Here is a 24,137-nt window from a genome sequence, read left to right on the forward strand (position 1 = left end):
CCGGAAATCCGGCACCGTGCCGGAGTACTTTAAGCCCTGGGTATGGGAAGGTTTATTTTGAAGTTGGCCTTTTCTCCGCATTGGCGGTGTTTTGCCAGACGTGTCAAATATTCCCCACATGTAAACTGTTTACTTCGCTAGATTTGTCATTGTGCTAGTGGCTCTTACGCCGGAAATCCGGCACCGTGCCGGAGTAAATGTTAAATTATATAGCATTCATATAGCGCTTTTAACTACACCATATGGTGCCCACAGCGCTTTACAATTAAGCCTCACATTTATCCATTCATACACACACTCATACACCAGTGGTGGACTGCTGCCATGCAAGGCGCTGCCAGGTCCACTGGGAGCAAATCGGGGTTCAGTGTCTTACTCAAGGGCACTTCGTCATGGTCACCAGGGGTGAGGATCAAACCCACAACCTTACAGATGGGAGATGACCACTGAGCTACGCCGCCTACGCTGCCACGCGAATACTTTAAGCCCTGGTCAAAGTTGGATGTAATGATTGGAGTTTTGCTTTTACCAACGAATCCTTAGGCACGTCCTCATGATGTCCTCAAGACTCAGCACTCTGACCCTGTGAGGACAAATTTGAACTACGATTGGTGAAATAAACATTCCAATTGCTAATATACAGTAGCTTAAAAAACATCAGCTAACGCTACTGATTCTGGCCCAGAGCAACATGGCAGTACATAGAGGCTGAAATTACATCATTGCCCACATACACTAAATGAAGCAGCGTAGACAACAAAAACACAATGAAATGAATAAAATAGATTGGGAAGTATGAAATTTCATGGATAAAAGATTCCAATTTAGATTCTTAAAGCAGGTCAGTGCTACTGGTAGTGTTTAGGGCAGCAGAGGTTATTTCTCCTGACCTTCAAACATTCCGTGTCTGTACCTTTCATATGGTGACACTGGGAAAAAAAAGCGCCAGCTTTTACGGGCAGTATGAAAGGGGCTAACGTTCCATTCTTGTCTAGGGCACTATATTAGTGATGGAGTGGATCCAGCTGTGGAGGAGGAGGACCTGATTGATCGCTGGTTTACCTACAATGACCTAGATGTCCAAGAAACAAGTTGTGCCTCTGTATGCGACAAGCGGCAAACTACTGCCTATGTCCTGTTTTACAGAAGGCATGAGTAGAAGGACCTGCAACTCAACACCGTGGTGGTGATAGGTACTCTGCTCCACTCTTACTCTGAGGGCCAGAGACACGTACCCAAAGGTCGAATGTGGTGGCTCATACAATGTCAATGTCTATTGCTTGAAAGTGAGCACAGCACCGAGGGGTACCACACCCAGAGTGTCCACGAAGCTCTCCAAAAGCTTGCTTACAGAGCTTTTACCATTTGTGGAGGTGAGTCAAACCCTATTATTGCAGGATACATGATCTAAATAGGTAAGGGAAGTGGGCACAGCCCTAATTAAATATGGATGCAGAACTCCATTTTAAATTGAAGTTGATGGCAGCTCCACTTGGTTAACTATGGCAACAAAGGCACAAATTTAGATCACACAAAATATATTAGAGAGAATGCTTTTCTAATGAAAAACTAATTCACTTTAATATTCATTTGGAGGAATACAAACCCTGACTGCTCAACACTGTTTGGACTACATTATGTAAACACTGGTATGTGACATGTTTACAAAGAATGTTTCTCTGTTAGTCACTCAGTCTAAATGTTTTTTACACACGCATCATTTTACTATTTTTACCATTTTCTAATTATAAATAGTTTTTAAATATAAATTAATGTGTCGAAAAAAATTGAAACGTAAGAGCAACTAATTGTTTACTAATTTCTTATTAACATTTTGTCTTAACCAATCCTAGTGGTGAGAATAAGAAGAAACATACAGAAAATGCATAGTTAAACATTTCAACTCAAAGGTCTGTAACTCTGAATTACCTCCATAAATACCCAAGGTGGCAGCCGGGCGTGCACATGTACAGTACATATAGTTGGCAGCTCCAAGTCTATACATCTGTTTTTTTCTGAATAAGTTAAAGTCAGTTTTAACGCTTAATAACAAAACAAAACAAATTGTTAAGCCTACATAATACAGTATACATTTTTGATTGTTACATTTCACTTCAATATTACATAATACCAGTTTTACAAAATAAACATATACTGCAGAATAGTCAATTGTTGCTTTGTGTTATAGTAAATGTACATACTGGATAGGATTATTGGTTTTACTTGAAGCTGAATGGCAGCTGACTCGTCTCACACCATGCTAACCACGGGCCTTGAGAGGGGTGAAGTCAATACTGTTTAACCAAAGCAAGCCAAGTTGCCAGCTATTCTCGGTCATTGAGTAAAACAGTCTTGGTTGTACTTGTCTAAATTGTGAGGAATAAGCGGTTCAACGCATGGATGGGTGGATATACCGATCACGTGATCGACAAGTAGGAACCTTTGTTTGTACTTGTATCTTACCCGCAACATGGAATGACGGACCGAAGTGTGTGCACCGGTAAATTGGCGTCTTACACACAAACACATCTTCTCTGATCATGCAAATTGGATATATGTAATTTCCCGATCCCCGTTTCCTCTTCGGCACTAGGTAAGGTTCCACATTTGGTTAATAATGTTCATAAAACGGCGTTGAACATCGACGGTAATGTTGTATCTCATGTTAGTACTGTAAAAAGTACCACCCAGGGAATTGTATTTCCGAAGTGGATATTTTGCCGTGACCGGCAGCGCGCCACTTAGTGCTATTGTATTTATTTTGTGTTTTTTGATTGTGTACTAGCTAGTAGAACACTGTAATGTCAAGGAGCTCACCCCGAAAGTGCGAGGTTACGGATTCGAGTCTCGCTTCGAAAAAAATTCAAAACTACAATTTCTTGATAACTGACGCCTTCTTAAAATAATTGCGTAAGTCACAAACACATTTAACCATTTGCATCATGAGATGATTTAGGCAAAAAAATTAATAAATGCAAAAACAAAAAATTATTTCGGCAATTATTTTAACAGGGTGACTATATGCTCCAAGCACGCTATAATCAAAACATATAAAATCGTATTTCTCAACAAATCCTAAAATGACCAATGCAACTTTTTTCCTTACAAAGCTGATACTCACGTAAGAAGCCTTAACTTAATCCAATTTAGGAATGGCAGCTGGTGGATACACAGGTTTATTGCACCTGCTGTCATCTAGTGGAAACGCATTTAATTGTGCTGGCATAGCGATGATGATGATCCTCATACAGCCTTTCCAGTTTCCAAATAAATCCATATATGCCTCAAAGTCAAAATGTATTAAATTTTTATGAATCAGATTAGACATGTTGAATGTTTTATATTCTACTAGTGTTGTTCCAATACTGGTATCGGCAGAGGCCCTGATACTGCATTAAAACAGTGGTATCGTCATCGGTGAGAACTAACAAGTAACATGCCTATACCATTATTTCCGACGCTAATATAGGACTTTGGATGCAGCATCTTGTGTCTTGGTTGTGCACGACATTCACTGATGTGTGACATGTTCACTGCATGCCGAGCCAAGATATCATATTGGCCCTTGAATGCTCTGAACCAAGGGCAGGACAGCTTTTTCATGTTGAGAAAAAAAAACCTTAGGTATCAGCATCGGCCGATACTGCAAAGCTGGGTATCTGAATTGGTATCTGGGGCCCAAAAAATATTATCGAAAAAACACTACTTATTACAGTAAACGTTTAAATGACTAATATCCCCAAGAGACACATTTTATTATTTACACATGGCACTTGAGAAACAAAGTCATCAGCCATAATCATCATGTTATTAATCATACTTCTACTTTCCTTTTTTAAGTGTACCTTGAATTTGGAGTCAAAATAAAGTCATGGCATCACTGGTGAGTAATTGTTTGGCTTGGTGACAAGATGCTCCCTTTTAACTGAACAATCAGTGTGACTTTTATTTCAATGTGTTAATTTTCTTATATTTTGTTATATTTAATAGGCACTTTGGGGAGGGAGAGCAATTGAACATTGTAAGAGAAACTGCTTGTTTGTTTTGCAGGGGAGCAGCAGTTCTTCTGGCACTGAATACATAGTGCGAGTCCCTAAGTGAGTAACCATACAGCATCTTCTACTGCTTTAAATGTCATGTAGATACTCAGAGAAAATACCTTGATATTAAATTGTAATGGTTTTATTTGTTTGTCTGGTGTTAACTAATTCTGCACTAGATATAGAGCCATATATTAAAAAATGGATCATATTGGGATATCTTTATTAAAATAAAGACAGTTCAGACAATTTGGATGTGCTCCCTTTTTGATTGGTTGTTATCTGAGCCCTGAGCACAGGTGATGTCATTTTGAGTCTATAGCAAGTAGCAAAATGTGATGTGTAGGTATTCATTGTACATGAAAAATAATGAAGTTATCAAATTCATTCTAGAAAAAATACGAGTATTAACTTTTTATGGCTGAAAATGGCTAATTCAAGTATCCCTTTAATTTGTTCTGTTGTAAAACTTTGTATATGATTCTTAAATTATGGAAACTATACTCAACAAACGCTTCTCTAATATACAGCTGTAACATATAATCAGGGATGTGATTTTTCCGCTAATTCGCGGAATTCCGCTTTTTTTATCTCCAAAAATAAAATGTTACAATTTTTTAAGTGGTAAAAAATCCGATTTCTTCTCTCGACAGCATTCCATTTTAGTGTTTCTGCAACTGAAATGAAACTGATCTTGCGATTGGCTGAAGTCTCCGTGTTGACCAATAAACGCGCTTGTTATAAAGGCATAGGCGTATGCCATTGTTTGTTGACCAATAAACGCGCTTGTTATAAAGGCATGCCATTGTTCATTTCTCAGACGTTTTTGCCGGGTGTTTAAAGAAATGTCCGTGATCGAACGCAAAGATGCTCCGCGAGTTAAGGAAATTGACAAGATCGTAAAAAACAAGTTTCGATGGGACTGGTTAGAGAAGGATATATCTACAAATGTTGGAAAGAAGACTGTGACGAATTTGTTCAGTGACTTTATTCGGAAGATCGATCGTGCCGGGAAAGCGCTTTGCATTTGGTGCCGTGATACCATTGACTATGGTGGGAGAGGTTTCAAAGCTCTTGAAAGTCACGCAAAGAGCAAAAAACACGTGAAAGAACTCCAGTCAAGAACAACAAATTATTCCATCGCTGGAAGTTTCGGTACCCAAACGAAAACTCCAGAACTTTACGGCCTCCATCCCTTATTGACATCACAATCGGAAGCGGTAATAGAGAGACGTGATCCACCCCAACAACCTGTACCAGTTGCTGACAGAGTCGTGAATTTTGAGGTCGGTGGTAAACGTTTCAAATTAATCGAAATCAAATTTTCGAAAATATTATAACGTAATAAAAATGGCCATAAATATTTAACATGGTTAATCATTGACACAAACTCAAATGAATGCTGCATGTTTGCACTTTTCAGGTTTCAATATGTTGACTGTCTTGATGTATGCAGTTCGACGAATGCATGATTGTGTTTTTACCAGAGCTTGCTGCATGAGGTATTTTATGTTTTTGTCATGCATTATGTATTAAATTAAGAATGATTGATTAAATGATTTATTGCATGGTAAATATATATGATGATATTCTCAGTGATAGTTTTTAAAAGCAAAGGCAGTCCAATGTTTTTGAATGCGACTGATTTTGAGTTGACTAAAACTGCAAGGTTATATGGGATAGTTCAATATACATTGAAAATTTATGCTGTTGTTTTGTCTATTTCTTTGTCATCTGAGTGCATTGAAAGTACTTAAAAACACGGAAAACCCATGAGCTCTGGACCTAGCTGAGTGCCCGCGGCCCCCAGACCCCCGGCTAAATTTTCAGATAATTTCACTTTGGTCAAATCACATCCCTGTATAATATATTTCAGTCTTAGTAAAAGCAGGACATTTCAAATCTTGAACTGCAGGCTTACCAAATAAAGTGGAATAAGAGCATATGCAATAGAATACAGTGAATGAATGTTTTAAATTAATGTATGGTGTATTGTCCCCCTCCAGAAACACTAACAAGAAATACAACATAATGGCTTTTAACGCTGGAGATAAAGTCAACTGTTCAACATGGACTCAGGTAAGTTTAGTGATTGTTTACCTACAATAAAAAGATGAATAGAATGATGGTCATAACTGTTGGTAGTGGCAAAGAGAATCTAAACAAACCCAAACTGTTTATAAAAAAAAGAAGAAGAAAAAGAAAAGACAATTCCAATGAAGTTGGAACATTGTGTTAAACATAATTTCAAAACAATACAATTATTTGCAAATTATGTTAAAGCCATATTTAATTGAATACACTACAAAGACTATATTTAATGTAAAGCTGCTTAATGCAAAAAACAGAATTTCAAATCGCTACTGCCACATGTGGCTGAAAATGAAACTGCACACTCCCTTCGTCACATACACAATGCGCACATGACATCACATCCGCAGACAGAGGTGGAACATTTTAACTCAAATCCACTCTGAAAACTATACGTAGTGTTCACTGACGTCTGGGTCAACTTTCCAGCGGACTCAGCTGTGTTTGTATTGTGTACACTGAATATTTTTTTGTTATTGATGAATGTCACCCCCAGCTTCCTCTAACGTTAATTGTATAAGCAAGACATATGCGCAAGATTTTGCTCAACACTCCTTGCAAGCGGTACACGTTGAAACGTTTTAATTAATGGAATCGATTAGATTACAAACATTTGCCGATGTTACTGCCGGGTCTAGATGGCAACGTATGCTCTGAGGTAGGATGGCTCCCAAAACAGACATTCTTCTGTACTTTCAGTTTTTATTGGTTGCTGTGTTGAGTGATCATTTGTGAATTTGAGGTGAAGAATCTCGGGTTATTTATTAACCAAGTTAGCTAGTTCCCTGACTGCACTAGCTACTAGTGCTAGTGTGTTACAACAAAAACAACATTATTCATCACTTATTTTCCTACACTTTAACAACAATTTCAACTTCTGGGCTGCTGGGAAAGGGAAATAAGAGACCTTAAAGAGGGTATTTGGAGAGATCTCAAAATCTGAACATCTTGACCACCAGATATTTTTAGCCAGAGCGAGCCACAGATAGCGGCTCACATATAACACAATCACATTATGGTAAAAGCATTTTTACCATCTTACAATGACACTTACCTTAATCAAAATGGTCAGAACGCACTTTGGTAGACTTTGTTTGGAAATCCTTTCGATGTATCTTTGCAATTCCGGACACTTCTTTGTCTGTTAACATTCGACAAAATGTGGGCAAATGACGTTATGTGAATACTATCTATTGGCCAGAGGCTTGCAGGAGTACCCTTTGTGAACAGCTAAGGTGTTAATCTGCTATTTAGAAGATGTTTGAGTCATAAATGGTCAAATAAAAAGGCTATTGTGAAGTTATTTTGGGCAATTTTCTACATTGAGCAGCTTTAACTTAGAATTTTATAGCTTTAAGGTGTTTAAAATAAGCTGGGACAGGGTCATGTTTACCACTGTGTTACATTTGCTAAAAACAATAAAGTTGATCAGTTTGAACATTAAGTATCTTGTCTTTGTAGCGTTTTCAGTTAAGCATAGGTTGAACATGATTTGCAAATTGTTGTATTTTGTTTTTATTTATGTTTAACACAACATTCCAACTTCATTGGACTTAGGTTTGTATCTGAACCTCTTCACTCAGGCTCGCATGGAGAGAGACATGAGCGCTCGGAAGATATATGGAGAAGAGGAGGCAACGGAGGGTGCTGCTGGCAGCGAGTTTGGCAAAAAGCAGCGTGAGGAGGCGCGGCGGAAGAAGTATGGTATTGTGACACGTGAGTTCAAAGTAGAGGACCAACCTTGGATTCTTAAAGTCAACGGCAAGGCTGGAAAAAGGTGTGATGGAAAAAAAACACATTTTTGTTTTCTCGAAAACTTAATAATAGCTAAAGATGGACTACCCTCTCTCCTTTTGTCTACATAAGGTTCAAAGGTCTGAAAAAGGGGGGTGTCACAGAAAATGCATCCTACTACATCTTCACTCAGTGTCCCGATGGAGCCTTTGAAGCCTTCCCTGTTAACGGCTGGTACAACTTTACTCCGGTGGCGAAACATAGAACTCTCACTGCAGAAGAGGCTGAAGAGGAGTGGGGCAGGTGAGAGGGGGGAACATTTAGACGGTGGGAAAGGACTACGGGTTAAAAGTTCAGGCTCAGTAGACTTAATTTGTGGATTGAAAGAAGAGACAAAAAAAAAACTAGTTCTCGTGAAGAGACCATCATTAGGTACTGCTGAACAATCTAAATCTTACATAAATAAGTACAGAGAATGGATGGAGGACTTATAGCTTAACATTATTTCTGTAGTGGTTGAACTTATAAAAAAGCATTTTCTTAGGCTTGACTGGATAGTGAGGTGAGGAAGTTGTGGCTATTTAACTCAATGGTTTGCTAGGTAAATGGAGCCATACAGTTCTCCTAAGTTTGCATTCCCTGGAAGAATTTGTGACCAGCAATGACCTCAGCCACAAGTGCCAGGAATATTGTTTGGAATGTAAAGAAAAAAACTCAAGAAACTAGCTGAAAGGCAGGCTTATCTGCAAAATAGTGGTTTTGCCCGAAATTCAATATATTTACTGTTTACATATAGGTAAGCATTGACCACAGTTGTGTGGGGTTGGAAAAGCTTGTAAACGTTATGCTGAAATTAGTGTGCTGATGATGGGAACGATTGTTCTTACATTTTCATGACATCCACAGGAGGAACAAGGTAGTGAATCATTTCAGCATCATGCTTCAGCGACGTTTACGTGAGCAAACGCAAGGTGACGAGGAAGAGGAGGAGAGTGAGAAATTGACAAAGAAGAAAAAGGGCGGTGGTCGAGGGGGCGACCTGCGCATCCACGATTTGGAAGATGACTTTGAGATGAGCAGCGATGACAGTGACAACAGTGACGGTGAGGAGCGGCACATTTGACGATAGTTTCACAAGCATTTGTTTGTAGGAAAGATGCAGTTTGTCATTGCAATGCAGCCGCGATGAAAATGTCCTTGCTTGTAGATGGAGAAGGCAAGACAAAAGCAAAGACTGAAACGGGGAAAGGAAAATCAAAGAAGAAAAAGAAGAGCAATGACAAGGACGCTTTGGAAGACAGCGATGATGGCGACTACGAGGGACTTGAGGTGGATTACATGTCAGATGAAAGCAGGTCAGATCTTGTTTTGTTTTTTTTTACTCAAAATGTAGGATTTCTTTCCATACAGGAAGACTCCGCTGCACACTGAGCGACACAGCCGAACGCGACTTAAGTGGGCTGTGGTTAAGCACTGGATTATTATAGACATTATATAATGGAAAAATTGAGGCTCTGTATTGGTGTTTCAGGCTCATTTATTAGTTTTTATTGAACCACTAAAACATGGTGCATTTGTCAGTCCACAAGCGAATTGTTTCAAAGAGAGGAAATGAGCGAGAACAAAGAAGAGAATGTGGATAGTTTGCGAGGCTGTTGCCAATGACTGATCTCCCCATTCAATGAATGCACCCGTGCTTTTCAGTGACAGACTCTCCAAGCTTGGTTTTCTAGCAAAACCGGTGGCTGACTGTCAGCAATTCATGGATGCTAGCTGCCAACTCCGCACTCTAAGCTTTGGCAATGTTGCTCGGTGTGCGGCTATATTCTCCCGTTCACCGGTCTTTGGCTGGGCTTGCACACTTTTCATCGACACGCATAATCTGGGAGTGATTTCACACCTAAGTGGCGTGATTCATTAACAACTGGGGCCTGCTGTAAATCATGGCACATAGAGTTTTCCTGAGACATCTGAATGTCGTTGAAATCCATGAGAAAACAATAGCATACTTTAAGAATAAAGATTCCAATGTGTCCTCAGTTGGGACACACGCGCCGCTCCAACGAACACGATCAAGGCATGCGTGTTTTTATTCTATAGATAAATCCAAGCAACAGCATTAATTTAACCACAGTACTGTGCTTATATCTGATTGCTTGTTTGGAGGTCCAATAAAAAAGGGATTCTGATAACTGTCTTGCAGATCAGCGGTGCCCAACCTTCTTTTTTCCATGTCACTTTATCACTTAGACATATTTTTGACAATCAGCCAATAAATATTGAAACTGAAATGCTGTAATAGCCAACTCGCAGTACAATTTTTATCAGCTCAATGAATTATTTTGTGTTCAGTCTCTCACCATACTTTACCTTTTGATACATTTTTGAAATATCGCAACTTATGTTGTAACTGAATCAAGTGCAATATAATGTTTCACCTTCACGAGTTGCTCAAGCCTAGTATAGCTTCTGGAGCGCGTACGAGGAAATCCGCCAAAGTCGACAGGAAATTGTGCGATCGCAGATTTAACAGGTAATGGCCATATTTGGGTGTTGCTCCACTCAGAGATTGTATCTGGTACGAAGATGCATAAATTAGACTTAAGTGGACGGGAGAATCCATGCAGCCAGAAAAGTCTCTAAGCACATGGGAGAAAATGACCCTTAGTCTTTACTAAATCAATGATTTTGTCTTCTATAAGCAGTTCAGATGAAGAACCTGAAAAAGGAAGGCCCAGCAAAGGAGAAGAACTCCCTAAAGGTCAAACCATTATATTATGATGGCCAAACGTTTGAGAGATGTTTTTCATGTGACGTAGGAATTTTATTGCATTTTTTTTTTTACTTTACAGGGATCGATGAGGCTTCGGAAAGCGAGGAAGAGAGCGAAGAGGAGAAACAGAACGAGGAGGAAACAAAGGAGGAGGAGGAGGAGGAAGAAGGAAAGAAGACACAAGCACAGGCAGAAAAGAAGAAGAAAAAGGGTACAGACCTTTAAAGGGACAACATCATAGTGGTTGTCTCTAAAATGTGGTTATAAGAATAATACTGGACACACCGCTCTGCTAAAAAGTGTGCCTGGTACGCTAGCATAACAACCATATTTTTAAATAAATACCACTAGGATCTTTGTAAACTAAAAACTCTTATATCGTATCTCATTAGATAGTGGTTTATGTTTGTTTATGAAGAAAACCTTTACCTAATGTGAAGCGTGCATTCCAATGTGTTTCACAGACAGCAGTGGCGAATCAGACAGCTCGGACGACAGTGACATCGAGGGAGAAACGGCCTCCGCTTTGTTCATGGTGATTAGTGTGTGTGTGGAGGAAAAATTGAATATTCGGGCTCCAAAATATAGAGTCAGTGGGATTAAACCTGACAGTGATTGCAAAACAACATATATATTGAAGAGATTGTGTCTATCCAAAATGAGTCTTCTTGTTCTCTCTTGTAGAAGAAGCGCACTCCTCCAAAACGCGCAGGAGGGCGCGGCTCTGCCGGAAGCTCCAGAACTGGCAGCCGGCCGGGGACGCCATCTATAGACTCTGCCGCCACCTCCAACACACTTCGTGCTGCTGCCAGCAAGCTCGAGCAAGGTGCGTACATGCACATTATTGACTTCAATGGCCTATGTTGTGATGTGGGGCCCCAACAAGTCTTGATAAGATGAAACGTTGAAATTCAGGGGAGCCAAAGGAGTCTATTATTAAAGATGATGTTATTGTGCTTTGGTTGGGTGTGAGTCCCAAAATAACTTTTTCTTGTGCCCTATTTTTACCTAAATAAAAATTTCTCATGGGCGCACTTGTCAATTGTTTCACGTTTCATATTCTTATCAGTGTTAATCAGACCTTACTTTCCACCAGGTAAAAGACAGACGCAAGGTCCAGGGACAGATATGCCAGCTGCCAAAAGGCTCAAGATGGACCCCAGCAGTCAGAGCCCTGCTCCCTCTGGGAAGAGCACGCCTCAACCGCCATCAGGAAAATCTACTCCCAGTTCCAGGTACTCTTATATCACTCATCCGTTTACACCTTTCTGCGCTGTTAGTTCATATTGGAATGACAATAATGTAAATGGAATGGTGAGGGGAGTTGGCTTGAACTGCTCTTTTTGGTCTACCCACAGTGATGTACAGCTAACAGAAGAAGCGGTCCGCCGTTACCTGATACGGAAACCGATGACCACCAAAGACCTGCTGAAGAAATTCCAGACCAAGCGCACAGGCCTGAGCAGTGAGCAGACAGTCAACGTGCTGGCGCAGATTCTGAAACGCCTTAATCCGGAGCGCAAAAACGTTAACGACAAAATGCATTTTTATCTCACGGAATAAACATTGGGATGGGAAGGCTCAGGATCACCAACAACCTTTTGAAGATGAGCATTATAGAAAATGGACGGATGATTGGAATAAAGAAAGGACAGAAGGGGATGGAGGGAAGTGAAATAATTATTTTATAGTGTTTTGTTATTCTTATTTGACACAAGATCCAAAGTGATTGGTAGGTAACTTTTTTCCCCAAACCATTAATTTCATGTATAGCAACAGGAATTATGTTGTGTTGAAAAATAAGCTATTACTGTAGTGTACACAACTAAAAGCTTACATATAGGATTAGGTTGTTTTCTAATAAAACTTTGCTATCACATAAAGGTCTTTAGGCATTTGTGTTTTAAAATGAAGTTGTGGTGTATTTGCAGCGTGTTTTTTTTTTTAGCAAGGGGCACCTCCTTGATGAACATGATTTAATGTTATAAGTTTAACAAACATGCCATTTTTGGGGGTCTCCTGAGAAGGTTTTTTTTTTGGGGGGGGGGGGGGGTATGAGGATTCCACCCGACGTCAGCTAAGGTACACAAACTAAATGCATTAGCTCAGTCAGCCCAGTGTAGTTATTTCATGCAATAAATCTGACCACAAATTAGACACAAGTAGCAGATGGCTGACCAGTACGCCCAAACGGCTCACTTAGCTGGCATTCAAATATCTCATGTGAAAGCTTGTGGACAAGTATAAGTTTATCTGGAAGCACAGATAAGCCGAAATATATGGTACACAAATGTTGAATCAAGACAATTGGACTGATGTCAATGATGACAATTGATGTTTCATCCTTACCCCAGAAGATTTATTAATTCCTTAAATGATGTGCAGGTGTCCCTTCCATAATGTTCTATAGTGTTGGGACCCGTTAAGGGAATGAGCTACTTAGATAACTTTTTCTTCTTTCTTCTTTGTTGCTCATACTAGATGACAAAATATTTTACTGCTTTGAACCATTTATACCATCTTTACCACCAGCCAAGATCGAATAAGTTTGTCAACATGCCAACAAATTGAGATTTGCAGGGAAAATAAATACATCGTAGAGGACTGCATATTTGACAAACATGATAAGAGGTAACACATTTATTTATTAATGTAAAGGTGATAATTATTGTAATCCATGAAAATATGGATTCAAAACATACTTGGTAATGTATTTTCATCAAATACAAATCATCTTGCACATTTCATTCTGGACGTGGACTACTGCCCATATATACAGTGAAGATGACATCAACCAATGAAGGCCATTTATATTGTCTTTGGAGCTCAGGTAGAATTCATATCTCCGCTGAGCTAAAGTGCATTTTAAGCCGGAAGGTTCCGACAAATAACAGAGATGCGTCGCTGTCGAGGCACTCTCAATCCATTAAACAAAGACTCTTCCTCTTTTAAGATCTCATGAGTGAAGTTGTATCTGGCCTGGTCCCTGTAATATGAGAGGAGAAAGACATTAGTACGAAAGGGAAGTAAAGGGATAGCCACAGCAACTACATTTCCAAATAAGGTACTATCGGTGCTAAACCTTAGAATATAGAGGGAGCGTCGAGGCAGCAGCAGGTCAAGCCACTCACTGGGAGCATCTTCTTTGACTAAGCGCATGACACTATCTGAGAGAAGACTCAACCCAGTGATGGTCCTGCCACAGAACTGTAAAAAAAAAAAAAGACACAAAACAAGTGCATAGTTGTTATACTGTACATTTCCAATTGTCATTAATTTTAATGTCATTTACCTTGACACTGTCAATGTGAGGTTTGATATAGCCGGTTTTGTCCAGATCTAGGACATGGACAGGGCCAAGAACTGAGCTTCCTGTGGCAAACGCTACAGATCGGACACGGGTTAAGATGGTCTGGCATGCTGCTCCCCACGTCTCACGTTCCGTTTCTCTGTATCCATGAATAGCCTAAATGGAAGGAGGTGAGCACAGAAAGCATGGTTAAGATTAACCTGGTGAATGACATGGGAATCAACAAATAAGAGTGTAAAGTTGGCTGTTGTGAGCTCAGGTTTGCGGCTGGCTGTTACCTGGTTAACTGTCAGCCAGCCTGCATGTTAGGTGATTTCCTAGGCATCTATTTTGGTACCTTTTGTTCAAGAAAGCGATTGATGGTGCACCCAGTGGCTGTCTGTAACCACTTGTATTACGATACGGTCTAACTAAAGGTGATTGGCTAAATTAAATGACCCAATCGATCACCTAATGTTGGCGATCACAGACATGCTTTTGTGGTGAGTTAGTTCTGCTTTGCAATTTGCTATCTTTTACTTTAAAAGTGAAACAAGAACAACACTTTCTGTTTTTTCACTTCCAACTCAAGGACGCATCCTGCACTCGCTCGTGACTTCTATTTTGTTGATATTGGGATTTTTAACTACATTGTTGCAATATGCCTGGCAGGAAAAGAGCTGACGAGACTTGCAAAACTCAAAGAAATGGTCATCGAAAATGAAAAAGAGCATCGAGCCACTTCTGCAGGAAATTCAGCAGTTGAAGAAAGAGACACAAGAAAAAGATCGACACATTGTCGCCTTGGAACAAAAAGTGGATGATTTGGAACAGAATCTTCGTATCAACGATGTGATAGTTACAGGTATCCAGATCAAACCGTGCTGCGGCCCTCCAGCGAGAGCTGCGGCCGGCACAAGTGCAGTTGATTCTGACCAAGCTTCAGCGAACGAGACTGTCGAACAACAAGTGACAACTCAACTCAGAGATTTGGGATTAATTGTGGATCCAGCGCACATTCAGATGTGCTTTTCACTTCCAACTGGGGGGAAAACAACCACCGGCAGTTCTGATTAGGTTTGTTGACAGTGAGAAAAGTATTGCTCTTTTGAGAGATTGCTACAAGCTTAAAGGTAAACATGTCTACGTCAATGAAAATCTCACAAAACGAAAAGGGTACGACACTTGAGAAAGAATGGATTTAGAGACAAAACATGGACTGTAGGATCTTCATTCAATCAAAAGAAGACTCATCTGAGAAGAAAATACGGATCGTGAAAAGAGTGAAAGAATTTGCAGAGTTTGAGACAATAGCTGCAATCAGTAACTCACATCATTAAATTGTGGATTATGTCTTACCCAAATGAAATTATTGCAATATATTAGTAATTAACCCAAAACTAGAGCTGTCATGATTTGAATAATGTAAATCTAGCATATGATTACTTGCTGACACTGCCAAGGTTAACTCTTGTTTATACACCTGTATTGATAACATGTATTGCTGTTCCTGTAAGAATGTAAACATTGTCTGGCTCTATATCTGTTTGGACATTTGTTGCAACATGCAAGGCTGTCGTGATAAGGTTGTATAGTGGCTGCAATGTATCTGCTGTAAATAGTTACAATGGGATTGGAAACATGGTTCCGGGATGCGCATAGCAGGGGCTACTCCGCCGAGTGGGCTGGCCTTGGTGAGCGCTCAGATCTAAGCATCATCGGATGCTGGCAACAGTGGTGGCTGAACTGACCAGAATGGAGTGAACATTGCTGTGGACGCAATGGGCAAAATGCAAGCCCATCGACTCTTCTGGAAGCCACAACATGTGTGAAAGCTGATCCAAGGTCAGCGAAGACGCTACTGGTAAACGAGCATGCGTTCGCCTTGGCTGCTTGCCTGGTTGGGTGGGCCTGTTGGTGGCGTCCGGGAACCGATTTATCAATTCCAAATGTTTGGTACTAGCTGCAACTTAAACACGGACATTACTCAAGATGAACTTAGCGAGGAGCGTGCAGACTTAAAGGTGTATTTAAGGATCTTCTCGAAAAGTAAAAGCCAAACGTTCATTTGTCACTTAAAAAAAAAAGCATCCTACCAGCGCTCCTGCTTGTCCGGGGGAAACGCCTATCACATGTCGGGAACATGCAACCTCATCTTCATCATCATCTTAATCAGTCTCTGCAGCCGGTCTCATTTCATAGACCATATGTGTTGTAGTCCTGCAGGTTTTTGGAGGTTTCCCTACACAAGCTAAATCCAATTAGCAGGATCGTTATCAGGCTTATGCAGAGCTTGCTGATGAGCTGATCATATATCACATCATATACAGCTCTGTTGGAGAAGGAAAACATCCAAAACCTGCAGAACTGCAGCCCTCCAGGACCGGAGTTTGACACCTATGTCATAGACGGATGTTCTCTTGCAACTGTCAGCCATTTTTCAAAGTATGCGGTGAGATCGGCGGAGCTACAACGATGAATGGCTGAATCCGAAGCCCTGCGGCTACATGCTAGAAGCACTTCAAGTGTGCAACGGTGTTATGGCAGATTGATTGATGGGATCAATAACAAATCGTTAAGATGATCCACCCGGAAGACACAGCGACAAAAGATCCTTGAATACACCTTTAAGTCTGGGATTGATAACAATATGAATCAATGACTATCATAATCAATGTATATGACTGATGCGTATAGTAAGAATAGATGAGGACGGGTTACTAATCAGACATGGCTTCTACCAGTCAGCCCTTCGTTCGGATGTCAATGTTGCAAATGATATGATGTGATCGATGTCACCTGTAATAGTGTCAGTAGGGGAAAAACATAATAAAATAAAAGAAAAACAATTTCTCCTAAAATAAAAACCTAAATTCTAATATTATTGCTATGAAGTTGTATGAATTTATTCTCACTAATCTCTTCTTCATTTCGTGGCATTTATTTTGACTGCACTAGTACTGCATGATAGTGTTGATTAGTATACGAGGGGTAACCTAGTGTGACTACACTGTTTGTGAAAATAGTAATACATTAGGACTTACATCATCCCAGTGATCAAATTCGTAACGTTTCTTCTTCAAACCGGGTTCCAGCTCACGCAGAAGGTCACCCTCCTCCTCCTCGGTGAGGAAGGCCGTCATCACCTCAACCTGTGACCCGAGTCTCTGCACCAGAGCCCGGCTTGACCCGACTATCAGCGGGTCGTCCCCTTCAGCTTTCAGGCCGCTATCTGCCACAAAACTCAGGTAGCGAACGGGACTTTTGTAAAAAGTTACCTTATTAAGACTTTTTGCCGCATTCAGTAGCAGTTTCATATTTCTGTCTAAAATGCAATCTTCGCACTGTTATGTTTAGTATTAGTTTCGTATAGCTGTTTTTTTTTTCTTCGATTCAACTACCAGCGTAGGACGCCATCTTTAAAACGTGATGCATTTTGGGTAGCGTCGCCAGAGCAAAATAGTGATCCTACAGTTCTTCAATATGACCACTCGAGGTCAGTAAAAATCGGGATTTTAAAGTCACGTCTGCATTTTTTCTTTCTAAACTGGTTCACACCAAAAAGAAGAGACGTCTGGCAACGCCACACCATCTATTCAGGTTAACCATAGTATTGAACATAAATCGACACTGAACAGTAAGCACCATTGTCTTTGTTTGAAAAAGGTTACCGGTTTTGTTGGTGGACCCTGTTAATACGTTTTAGTTTTATTGGTCCATTTTATTGTGCATAAAATATACCTGCACAGGAAATCATAATGCGTGTGTAGGATAACATGCCATCTCATGGTGCAATATGTGCGCGCGTTTAGTAAACTTGTTAGATAAACTTGTTAGATAAACTGATGACTTCATCCTTACAGATTCCCCAAGGAAGAAGGGGGGGGGGGGGGGGGACAGACCAAAATTTGACCTACTTAGCACTCAGGACATGGAACCGTTTCTCTGCTCACTGTGTTGTTACTGAAGAACCAGCCATAGTGGTGCACAGAGACTATAGAATAGTTGGCATACAATTGCTGATCTGATTGAGATACAGTATCTTGTGCCAAAGAACCAGTTAGGGATTGAGACATTAATGCACGGAAATAATTAAACTTTAGCGTTTTGGAAAATGGATGAATGGATGGAGGAGGTGATTTCCCCCCACTCTTTTATGTTTGTACTTTTTTGTTTTGTTTTGTTTTTACTAACTGCATATATTTGAATTGTTCTGTCCCACACATGCAGTGAGGGAGCAAGTCAGAGTGAGGGGGCTTTGCACATGACAGGAGTAGTGCCCGGTGCCTTGCTCAATGGCGTCTCGGTGATACTCAGGAAATCATCCAGCCTCCACAATTCATAGTAGGTAGGAGTTACTTGTGTTGTGTGTCCATGGCAAGTCTATTTATTTGGTCCGGATCAAGTCTTAAACCTGAGGCCCTCGCCTTATGGATGAACTACTACCACAGCTTTATTCATCCGAGATGTTAAAACATACATTATGCTTATTATACACATAATATCCATGTTCAAACACATCCATTATTTATAAAAGGATGATTAGTGCACCCTCTGTGAGCCTACTGGTGGTCTTGTTCAGTGAGCATCTGCAATAAATCTTATACCCCCACACCAACACTCAATTCACACACAGACAGACACACACACATACACATGATTGATGTGGTACCCATTTCATTGGTGAATGCCATGTTGTTGCCCCCAGCCTTAGTCATCCTCCTGTTTTTCACTGTATAACTGGATCCAAATGCAATTACAATGGATTTTATGTAATTATGTGGAGCCCTAATAACACAGTGGCATATTATGTATTTTGTGCAAAATATCAGGGTATCAACCAGGGTAACCACTGCTCAATGCAGTTGGTATGTGTAGCATGACTGAAAATATGTAAATAAAATAAAATAAAATACAAATACAGCATTAGACCCCAATTCCTTTTTTTTTTCTTCATTTGTTGTCTTTCTCACTGTAACACTATATTTGAAACAAACATCCAGTTTTTCTGTTGCAATGATGTGGATTCATCTTGCAGAGGTTTACATCTCAAGTCTACATCGGATGGAGTGGGTTCAGCAGGGGCGGAGTGCACTACAAGCATCCAGCCATTGAATTATTCAGTCTTATGAATCATTGAGTCACGACACTCCTTTTTTGGCCCTCTCCTCACATCTTAAGACAAAGTCAGCTATCCACCATTTTTTTAAAGTATGTCTTGTCTTAAACACTTTCTGGTCACTGTGGTAAAAAGTAATGGTGTCATACTGTAGGTACGGTCTCAGGAACAAAATATCAGGAAGAGCCTAATAGAACATCTGAACTTTATTTTAGGTTTATCAGAGGAACTTTAAGAGGGAAGTCAACACAAAAAAATTATTCACAATAATATGTTCTATTCAGCCCCACCAGTCTAAACACGGTATTTTGATTAATATTTCGTTTGTGGAATATGAGTCAAGCAGCGAAATCCACCCGCTTTCATCCAACTCAGGGGGCGGCCATTTTGTCACTGTCGACTAAAGATGACATTACAGTTGCTCAGGCTCAGGTACGGAACAATCACGGCTCACCTGTTTTCTGAGTTTTTCTGAGTCGTGATTGATTGTTCCCCGAATCCTGAGCAATATCTGAGCATATCATTTTCAGTCAGCAAGTGGCAAAATGGCTGCCCCCTGACATTACGGACGTACATATGACTGGACTGTCAATGCCGCTTACTCGCTGTTGGGAAGTGAAGCCACCGGTGGCCATTTTACGTTGCCACTCACTAATGCCACTTAACTTGAATTCATTGATTTCTCCGCGGCGTTTTCATGTTATATTCTGCCTCTACGATGAAAATGCCACCGTGTATGACATACAGTTGTACCAATAAGTCTGGGAGCAGCGTTACATATACATTTTATTGCTGAGAAAATATTTTTAATTTCCTCTTATAATTTATATTTGTGGGTGCTCCTTAAATATTTGCCATCAACAATCAAGTGAAAGTAAAGCCCAAACAGGTAAAAAAATAAATAAAAATCACTGCAAAATCAAATGTGAACCTTACCTCTGTGAGTCACAGTTAGCGATATTGAGATGATATACTCTGAAAGGTTGATGCAAACATTGAAGTTCGCTCATCTCGAGCCTCTCATTACAGGGATCCTACACTCATAACAGTGTTTTCAGTGGAAAAACAACAACATAAGTTGTCAGTCAAAGTGGCATCCTAAAATGGCTGCCCTCTGGCTTCATCCACAAGGGTCCCTATCTATCTATCTATCTATCTATCTATCTATCTATCTATCTATCTATCTATCTATCTATCTATCTATCTATCTATCTATCTATCTATCTATCTATCTATCTATCTATCTATCTATCTATCTATCTATCTATCTATCTATCTACCTATCCATCCATCCATCCATCCATCCATCCATCCATCCATCTATCTTACTCTGTCTGCATGCCCTTGTGGTGGGGTCATGGAGCCTCTCACAGTCGGAAGCATTGCTTAAATGGACACACAGCTAAACGATCGCCTTGCTTTCTGGCGTATCAGATAGACGTTTAAGGTCGTGCTGTTATTGATTGTAGTCTGCACAAGGAAGGTTTCTCTCCTGTTTCAATCTCCAGCACGGGGCGAATAATTCTCCCGGTCACCCTTAAATATGTATCGTCATTTCCCATTCACAGAGCCAGCTTTTTCTGCAGTCAATCAATTAGGAAACATAATAGATTTTTAAGAAAGGTTGTCCTGTGATGTTGTGGGCTACAATCCTATGCTGTGCTTATAAGAGGGACTCACTACAGAGTACCCCCCCCCCCCCACCTCTCATTTAAGGAATCCATACAATCAAATAACAAACAGCATTTCTTTTATCCAAATGGAGCAGGTTCAATCAACTTGAATTGAGTAGCACTCCAGCATTGAGCCTTTTTGGCCTGTCAGGGCTGTTGTCTCTCTTGTTCAACAATGCGAATATAAGCCTTCACATTTGAGTGTATACTGTATGTAGCAGGCCACGTCAAATGTCTATGTGGCATTGCCCATCCCTTTTTCAATTTACATACACACATAATGCTTTGGTCCCTAGTGTTAATTTCGTCAACGAAAACTAAACAAAATCAATTTCGTCAACACACATTTTTCAACGGACTAAAACTAGACAAGACTAAAATCTATGGACATTTTAGTTCCTGAACAAAAACAAGACAAAAATGATATGATTTTGTAAAATCTTGTCTGCTAGTCTGTCACTCTGACACTGTCATGTGACACACAGTGACACACAACCTCTCAAATCATGCACAAACACATGGGACAGACAGGAAGTGGATTCACGGTGACGTGAACGGTTAAGAAAAAGTAAATTATAATTATAATGTAATAAAAATCCAACGGCTATAGTGTTCCAACAATAATGTTAATCCAACCGCTAAATAATGCTGGCTAATTTACTAGCTCATAGCATGGAGCCATAGTAGCCACTTTGATATATTGTAATTGTGTGTCAAGTTGTTTTTCATCAAAAAGATGAGAGAACATTTTATGTGTAATAGTTTTAGATCTGAAATGTTCAACATTATCTGCTGACAAAAAAAAAATGCAGGGGTAAAATGATTGTCCTGATTAAAACTAGACTAAAATGTTGATTAAAAAAAATAATAATAATACGTTTTCTTGGACTAAAGAATAGACTAAAATGCTAGATTACAGTTTTTCTCCATAGATTTGGCACATTTCTTGACACTGAGATGACATTTTCAGAATACCATGGGCAAATCCCCAAACCACCTTACAATTGGTGTCAACTGAATGGCAGTTCTCATTGCTTTCATCAAATTGCCAATGTCTTAGTACATGTCTCAATTGCCTGTGCAAATGGTTGTGTACATTTAGCCTACAGTTAGCACAATGTGCCCACATGTAGCACATTTTTCCAAATGAGTAGATCTTGCTGATCGAACTGGATTAGTTGTTTTTCAGTCTAATGGCTATCCTCTCCAAAACATGTCAGCAGGATTTCAAGTTATTATATGCAAAATCATCTGTTCAATTGTCAAAAATTGTCCAGCATATCACTGGGGATCAGTGTAGAGGATGGTTGAGACATTTTTCCTTGCTGCATTACAAGGGAAAATATCCACTGCGACGTGGATGAAAACCTTTGGCCAAACAGAGAACAGCGTATGGATGGCCACGAGAATGAGGACGATGGCCAAGACGGGGAAGGTGATGATCGTGACTGCACAGTAAATTCTGTAGAGTAAATTTGACTCTATTTTGATTGGGACCAAATAGAATCAGTTTTGGAGTAGGCTAATATTTACACTTGAAAGAGAGTAAAATAAAGAATTGAGTGGAGAATGCCAAACCGCAAACTTTGAAAACTGCTTATGTAAAATACTTTCCCCCCCTCAGTTTAATATAAAATGTTATTTTGTTAGCGGCACCTCTGCTGTTGTGACAAAACATTTAATGATTTTGACTGGCAGTGCTCACAGAATACCAAAGGGACGATGCATTTTGGGGGCACTGACTACTTGTATGACATAGAAATTTGATTTTGACACATAGGTAAGCTGTTTTGGGAGAGATATTAGCTTTTGCAGATGATCCATGGTGTTGTGCAAAATCATCCATTACTTTTGGCAAAAGCACTAAGTGAATGCAGATGAGCCAAAGCAATTGAGAAGGATCTTTGCAGTTGTGACAGTACCAGCTCTTTGTTTGGGAAAGGAACTTGCAGTGAAGCATGTGTGAGCAGTTTTGGGATAGATATGTGCTTTTGCTAATGAACTGATAGGTTGTGCACAAATGTCAGTCTGTTTGGCCAAATGAGCTTGCAGTTTTGAAAATGTCATCGCAGTTTCAAGAAATGTGCCAAACCTATGGAGACAAACTGTAATAGTCGACTCAAGATTGACTAAATCAATAAAAATGAGATAAGGTTGACTATGTTAAAAACTAACAAGCGTGATTGAAACTGGACTAAAACTGAGAATAAATTAATTAAAAAATGGCTGATTAAATTAACACTCAATAGTTTCAGCTTTGAATAACTTATTATGGTCAGCTCTAGTGGGTAGGGCTTCGGGGTCCCAAGGTACTGTGAAGGCGCTCAATATAATTTAGAGCACTACTACTGCTACTACCATTATGTGTTTTTGTAATCTCCAACATTTTGCACCTGGGGTGATTGCCCCCGGTGTTCACCGCAAGCAGTGCCACTGCAGTTATATTTGTAAAAGGCAGAATTGCTGCTACGGCTTTTATTATAATGTGCAGGTGTGCCTACATTTATGGAATGGTTATTTTTCTGGGGTACTGTGTACAACTGTACAACAGTACCCCAACTCCCACCCAAAGTCAGCTGGGTTAGGCTCCAGCACACCCATGATCTTAATGAGGATAAGCAGAAATGAAAATGCACTTTCCTTTGTTTTCTTTGACGGCGGTGTTCGGTTTTGGTGAACGGTATGGGATTTTTTTTAATAGGTTTTTGGTGAACTAACGAATACACACACACTCGCAAGCACACACATACTCACCCACATACAAAAAGAAAAAAGGAAAAAAAAGAGCAATGATGATGACATTACCGAATGAACAATACTGAGCTCTTTATAAAAAAAGAAGAAGAAAAAAAAGAAAAAGGAAAAAAAAAGGAAAATGCTGGATGAATACTCTGCATTAAGTTGCTTTTTTGTGCTTCTGTGGTTATTGATAAAATGGAGACATCATGTCACTTTTCCTCTTTCCCATCGCATGTACCATTAGCAATATAAAACTCAGTTTTGTTGACTGAGCGAAAGTCTTTTAACAACACACAACAACATTGTTTAAACTCCCAAATTGTGTTTATTGAGACATATTACCAGGGGCGGGAAATTGTAATTGTACTACAATTCTTGTGCGTTCAACTGGTTGGAGGCGCCACTGTATGTTGTGTATGAGCTGTGCATGTAATAGCAAATGGTCACACCTTGCAGATGCCACTGTTTATGAGTGAGGGGAGGGGAGGAAAGGTGGCCAACGTGGGGAAGGTGGGGGGTAGAGTATAGAGCGCTCTCCTCCTCCATTAATTTCCAAATGTCTGTTACTAAGAATAGCCTCCCTCCTTCTTCTCCTTCCATCTCGAACAAACACACGACTCGTATGCGCGCGCAGGTGCGCACGTGTACGCGCCGCATCTAACCAACACCCCTTTCCTCT

At 40.0% G+C, this 24,137-nt stretch overlaps 2 protein-coding genes across 5 annotated transcripts; one reads left to right on the forward strand and one right to left on the reverse strand.

Annotated features, from left to right (window-relative positions):
- The first annotated feature begins 2,465 nt into the window (after positions 1-2,465).
- On the forward strand, positions 2,466-12,300 carry gtf2f1 (general transcription factor IIF, polypeptide 1). Of its 4 annotated transcripts, none has more exons than XM_086087691.1 (14): positions 2,466-2,593; positions 3,841-3,883; positions 4,051-4,097; positions 6,047-6,119; positions 7,715-7,908; positions 7,998-8,168; positions 8,772-8,968; positions 9,073-9,220; positions 10,568-10,626; positions 10,718-10,849; positions 11,103-11,173; positions 11,323-11,464; positions 11,735-11,873; positions 11,997-12,300. In XM_086087691.1, exons 2-14 carry the CDS (start codon positions 3,872-3,874, stop codon positions 12,199-12,201), a joined length of 1,590 nt encoding a protein of 529 aa, XP_085943817.1. In that variant the 5' UTR covers positions 2,466-2,593; positions 3,841-3,871; the 3' UTR covers positions 12,202-12,300. The 4 variants fall into 4 exon arrangements, with proteins under 4 accessions (XP_085943817.1, XP_085943896.1, XP_085943663.1 ...); XM_086087770.1 differs by having other exon boundaries at positions 10,571-10,626; XM_086087537.1 differs by lacking the exon at positions 2,466-2,593 and adding an exon at positions 5,464-5,542 and having other exon boundaries at positions 3,867-3,883.
- A 675-nt stretch (positions 12,301-12,975) lies between these two features.
- alkbh7 (alkB homolog 7, RNA demethylase) lies at positions 12,976-17,366 on the reverse strand. The gene is made up of 4 exons (XM_086087896.1): positions 16,972-17,366; positions 13,931-14,104; positions 13,721-13,845; positions 12,976-13,624 (listed from the first exon to the last, which is right to left on the reverse strand). The coding sequence occupies exons 1-4, from the start codon at positions 17,242-17,244 to the stop codon at positions 13,504-13,506; spliced, it is 693 nt and encodes a 230-aa protein (XP_085944022.1). The 5' UTR covers positions 17,245-17,366; the 3' UTR covers positions 12,976-13,503.
- Between the last annotated feature and the right edge of the window lie 6,771 nt (positions 17,367-24,137).

The sequence above is a fragment of the Leptonotus elevatus genome, chromosome 1, assembly GCF_054856555.1.
Source record: "Leptonotus elevatus isolate MCC_2025b chromosome 1, RoL_Lele_1.0, whole genome shotgun sequence".
In the NCBI taxonomy this organism is placed as follows: domain Eukaryota; kingdom Metazoa; phylum Chordata; class Actinopteri; order Syngnathiformes; family Syngnathidae; genus Leptonotus; species Leptonotus elevatus.

Coding starts and splice junctions, on each gene's coding strand:
- gtf2f1 (XM_086087537.1), top strand. CDS start 5,472: ATGTTGACTGTCTTGATGTATGCAGTTCGACGAATGCATGATTGTGTT. Junction 10,627..10,717: donor AGGAGAAGAACTCCCTAAAG/GTCAAACCATTA, acceptor TTTACTTTACAG/GGATCGATGAGGCTTCGGAA. Junction 11,465..11,734: donor TGCCAGCAAGCTCGAGCAAG/GTGCGTACATGC, acceptor ACTTTCCACCAG/GTAAAAGACAGACGCAAGGT.
- alkbh7 (XM_086087896.1), bottom strand. CDS start 17,244: ATGAAACTGCTACTGAATGCGGCAAAAAGTCTTAATAAGGTAACTTTT. Junction 14,105..16,971: donor AATTTGATCACTGGGATGAT/GTAAGTCCTAAT, acceptor CCTTCCATTTAG/GCTATTCATGGATACAGAGA. Junction 13,846..13,930: donor CTCACATTGACAGTGTCAAG/GTAAATGACATT, acceptor TTTTTTTTACAG/TTCTGTGGCAGGACCATCAC.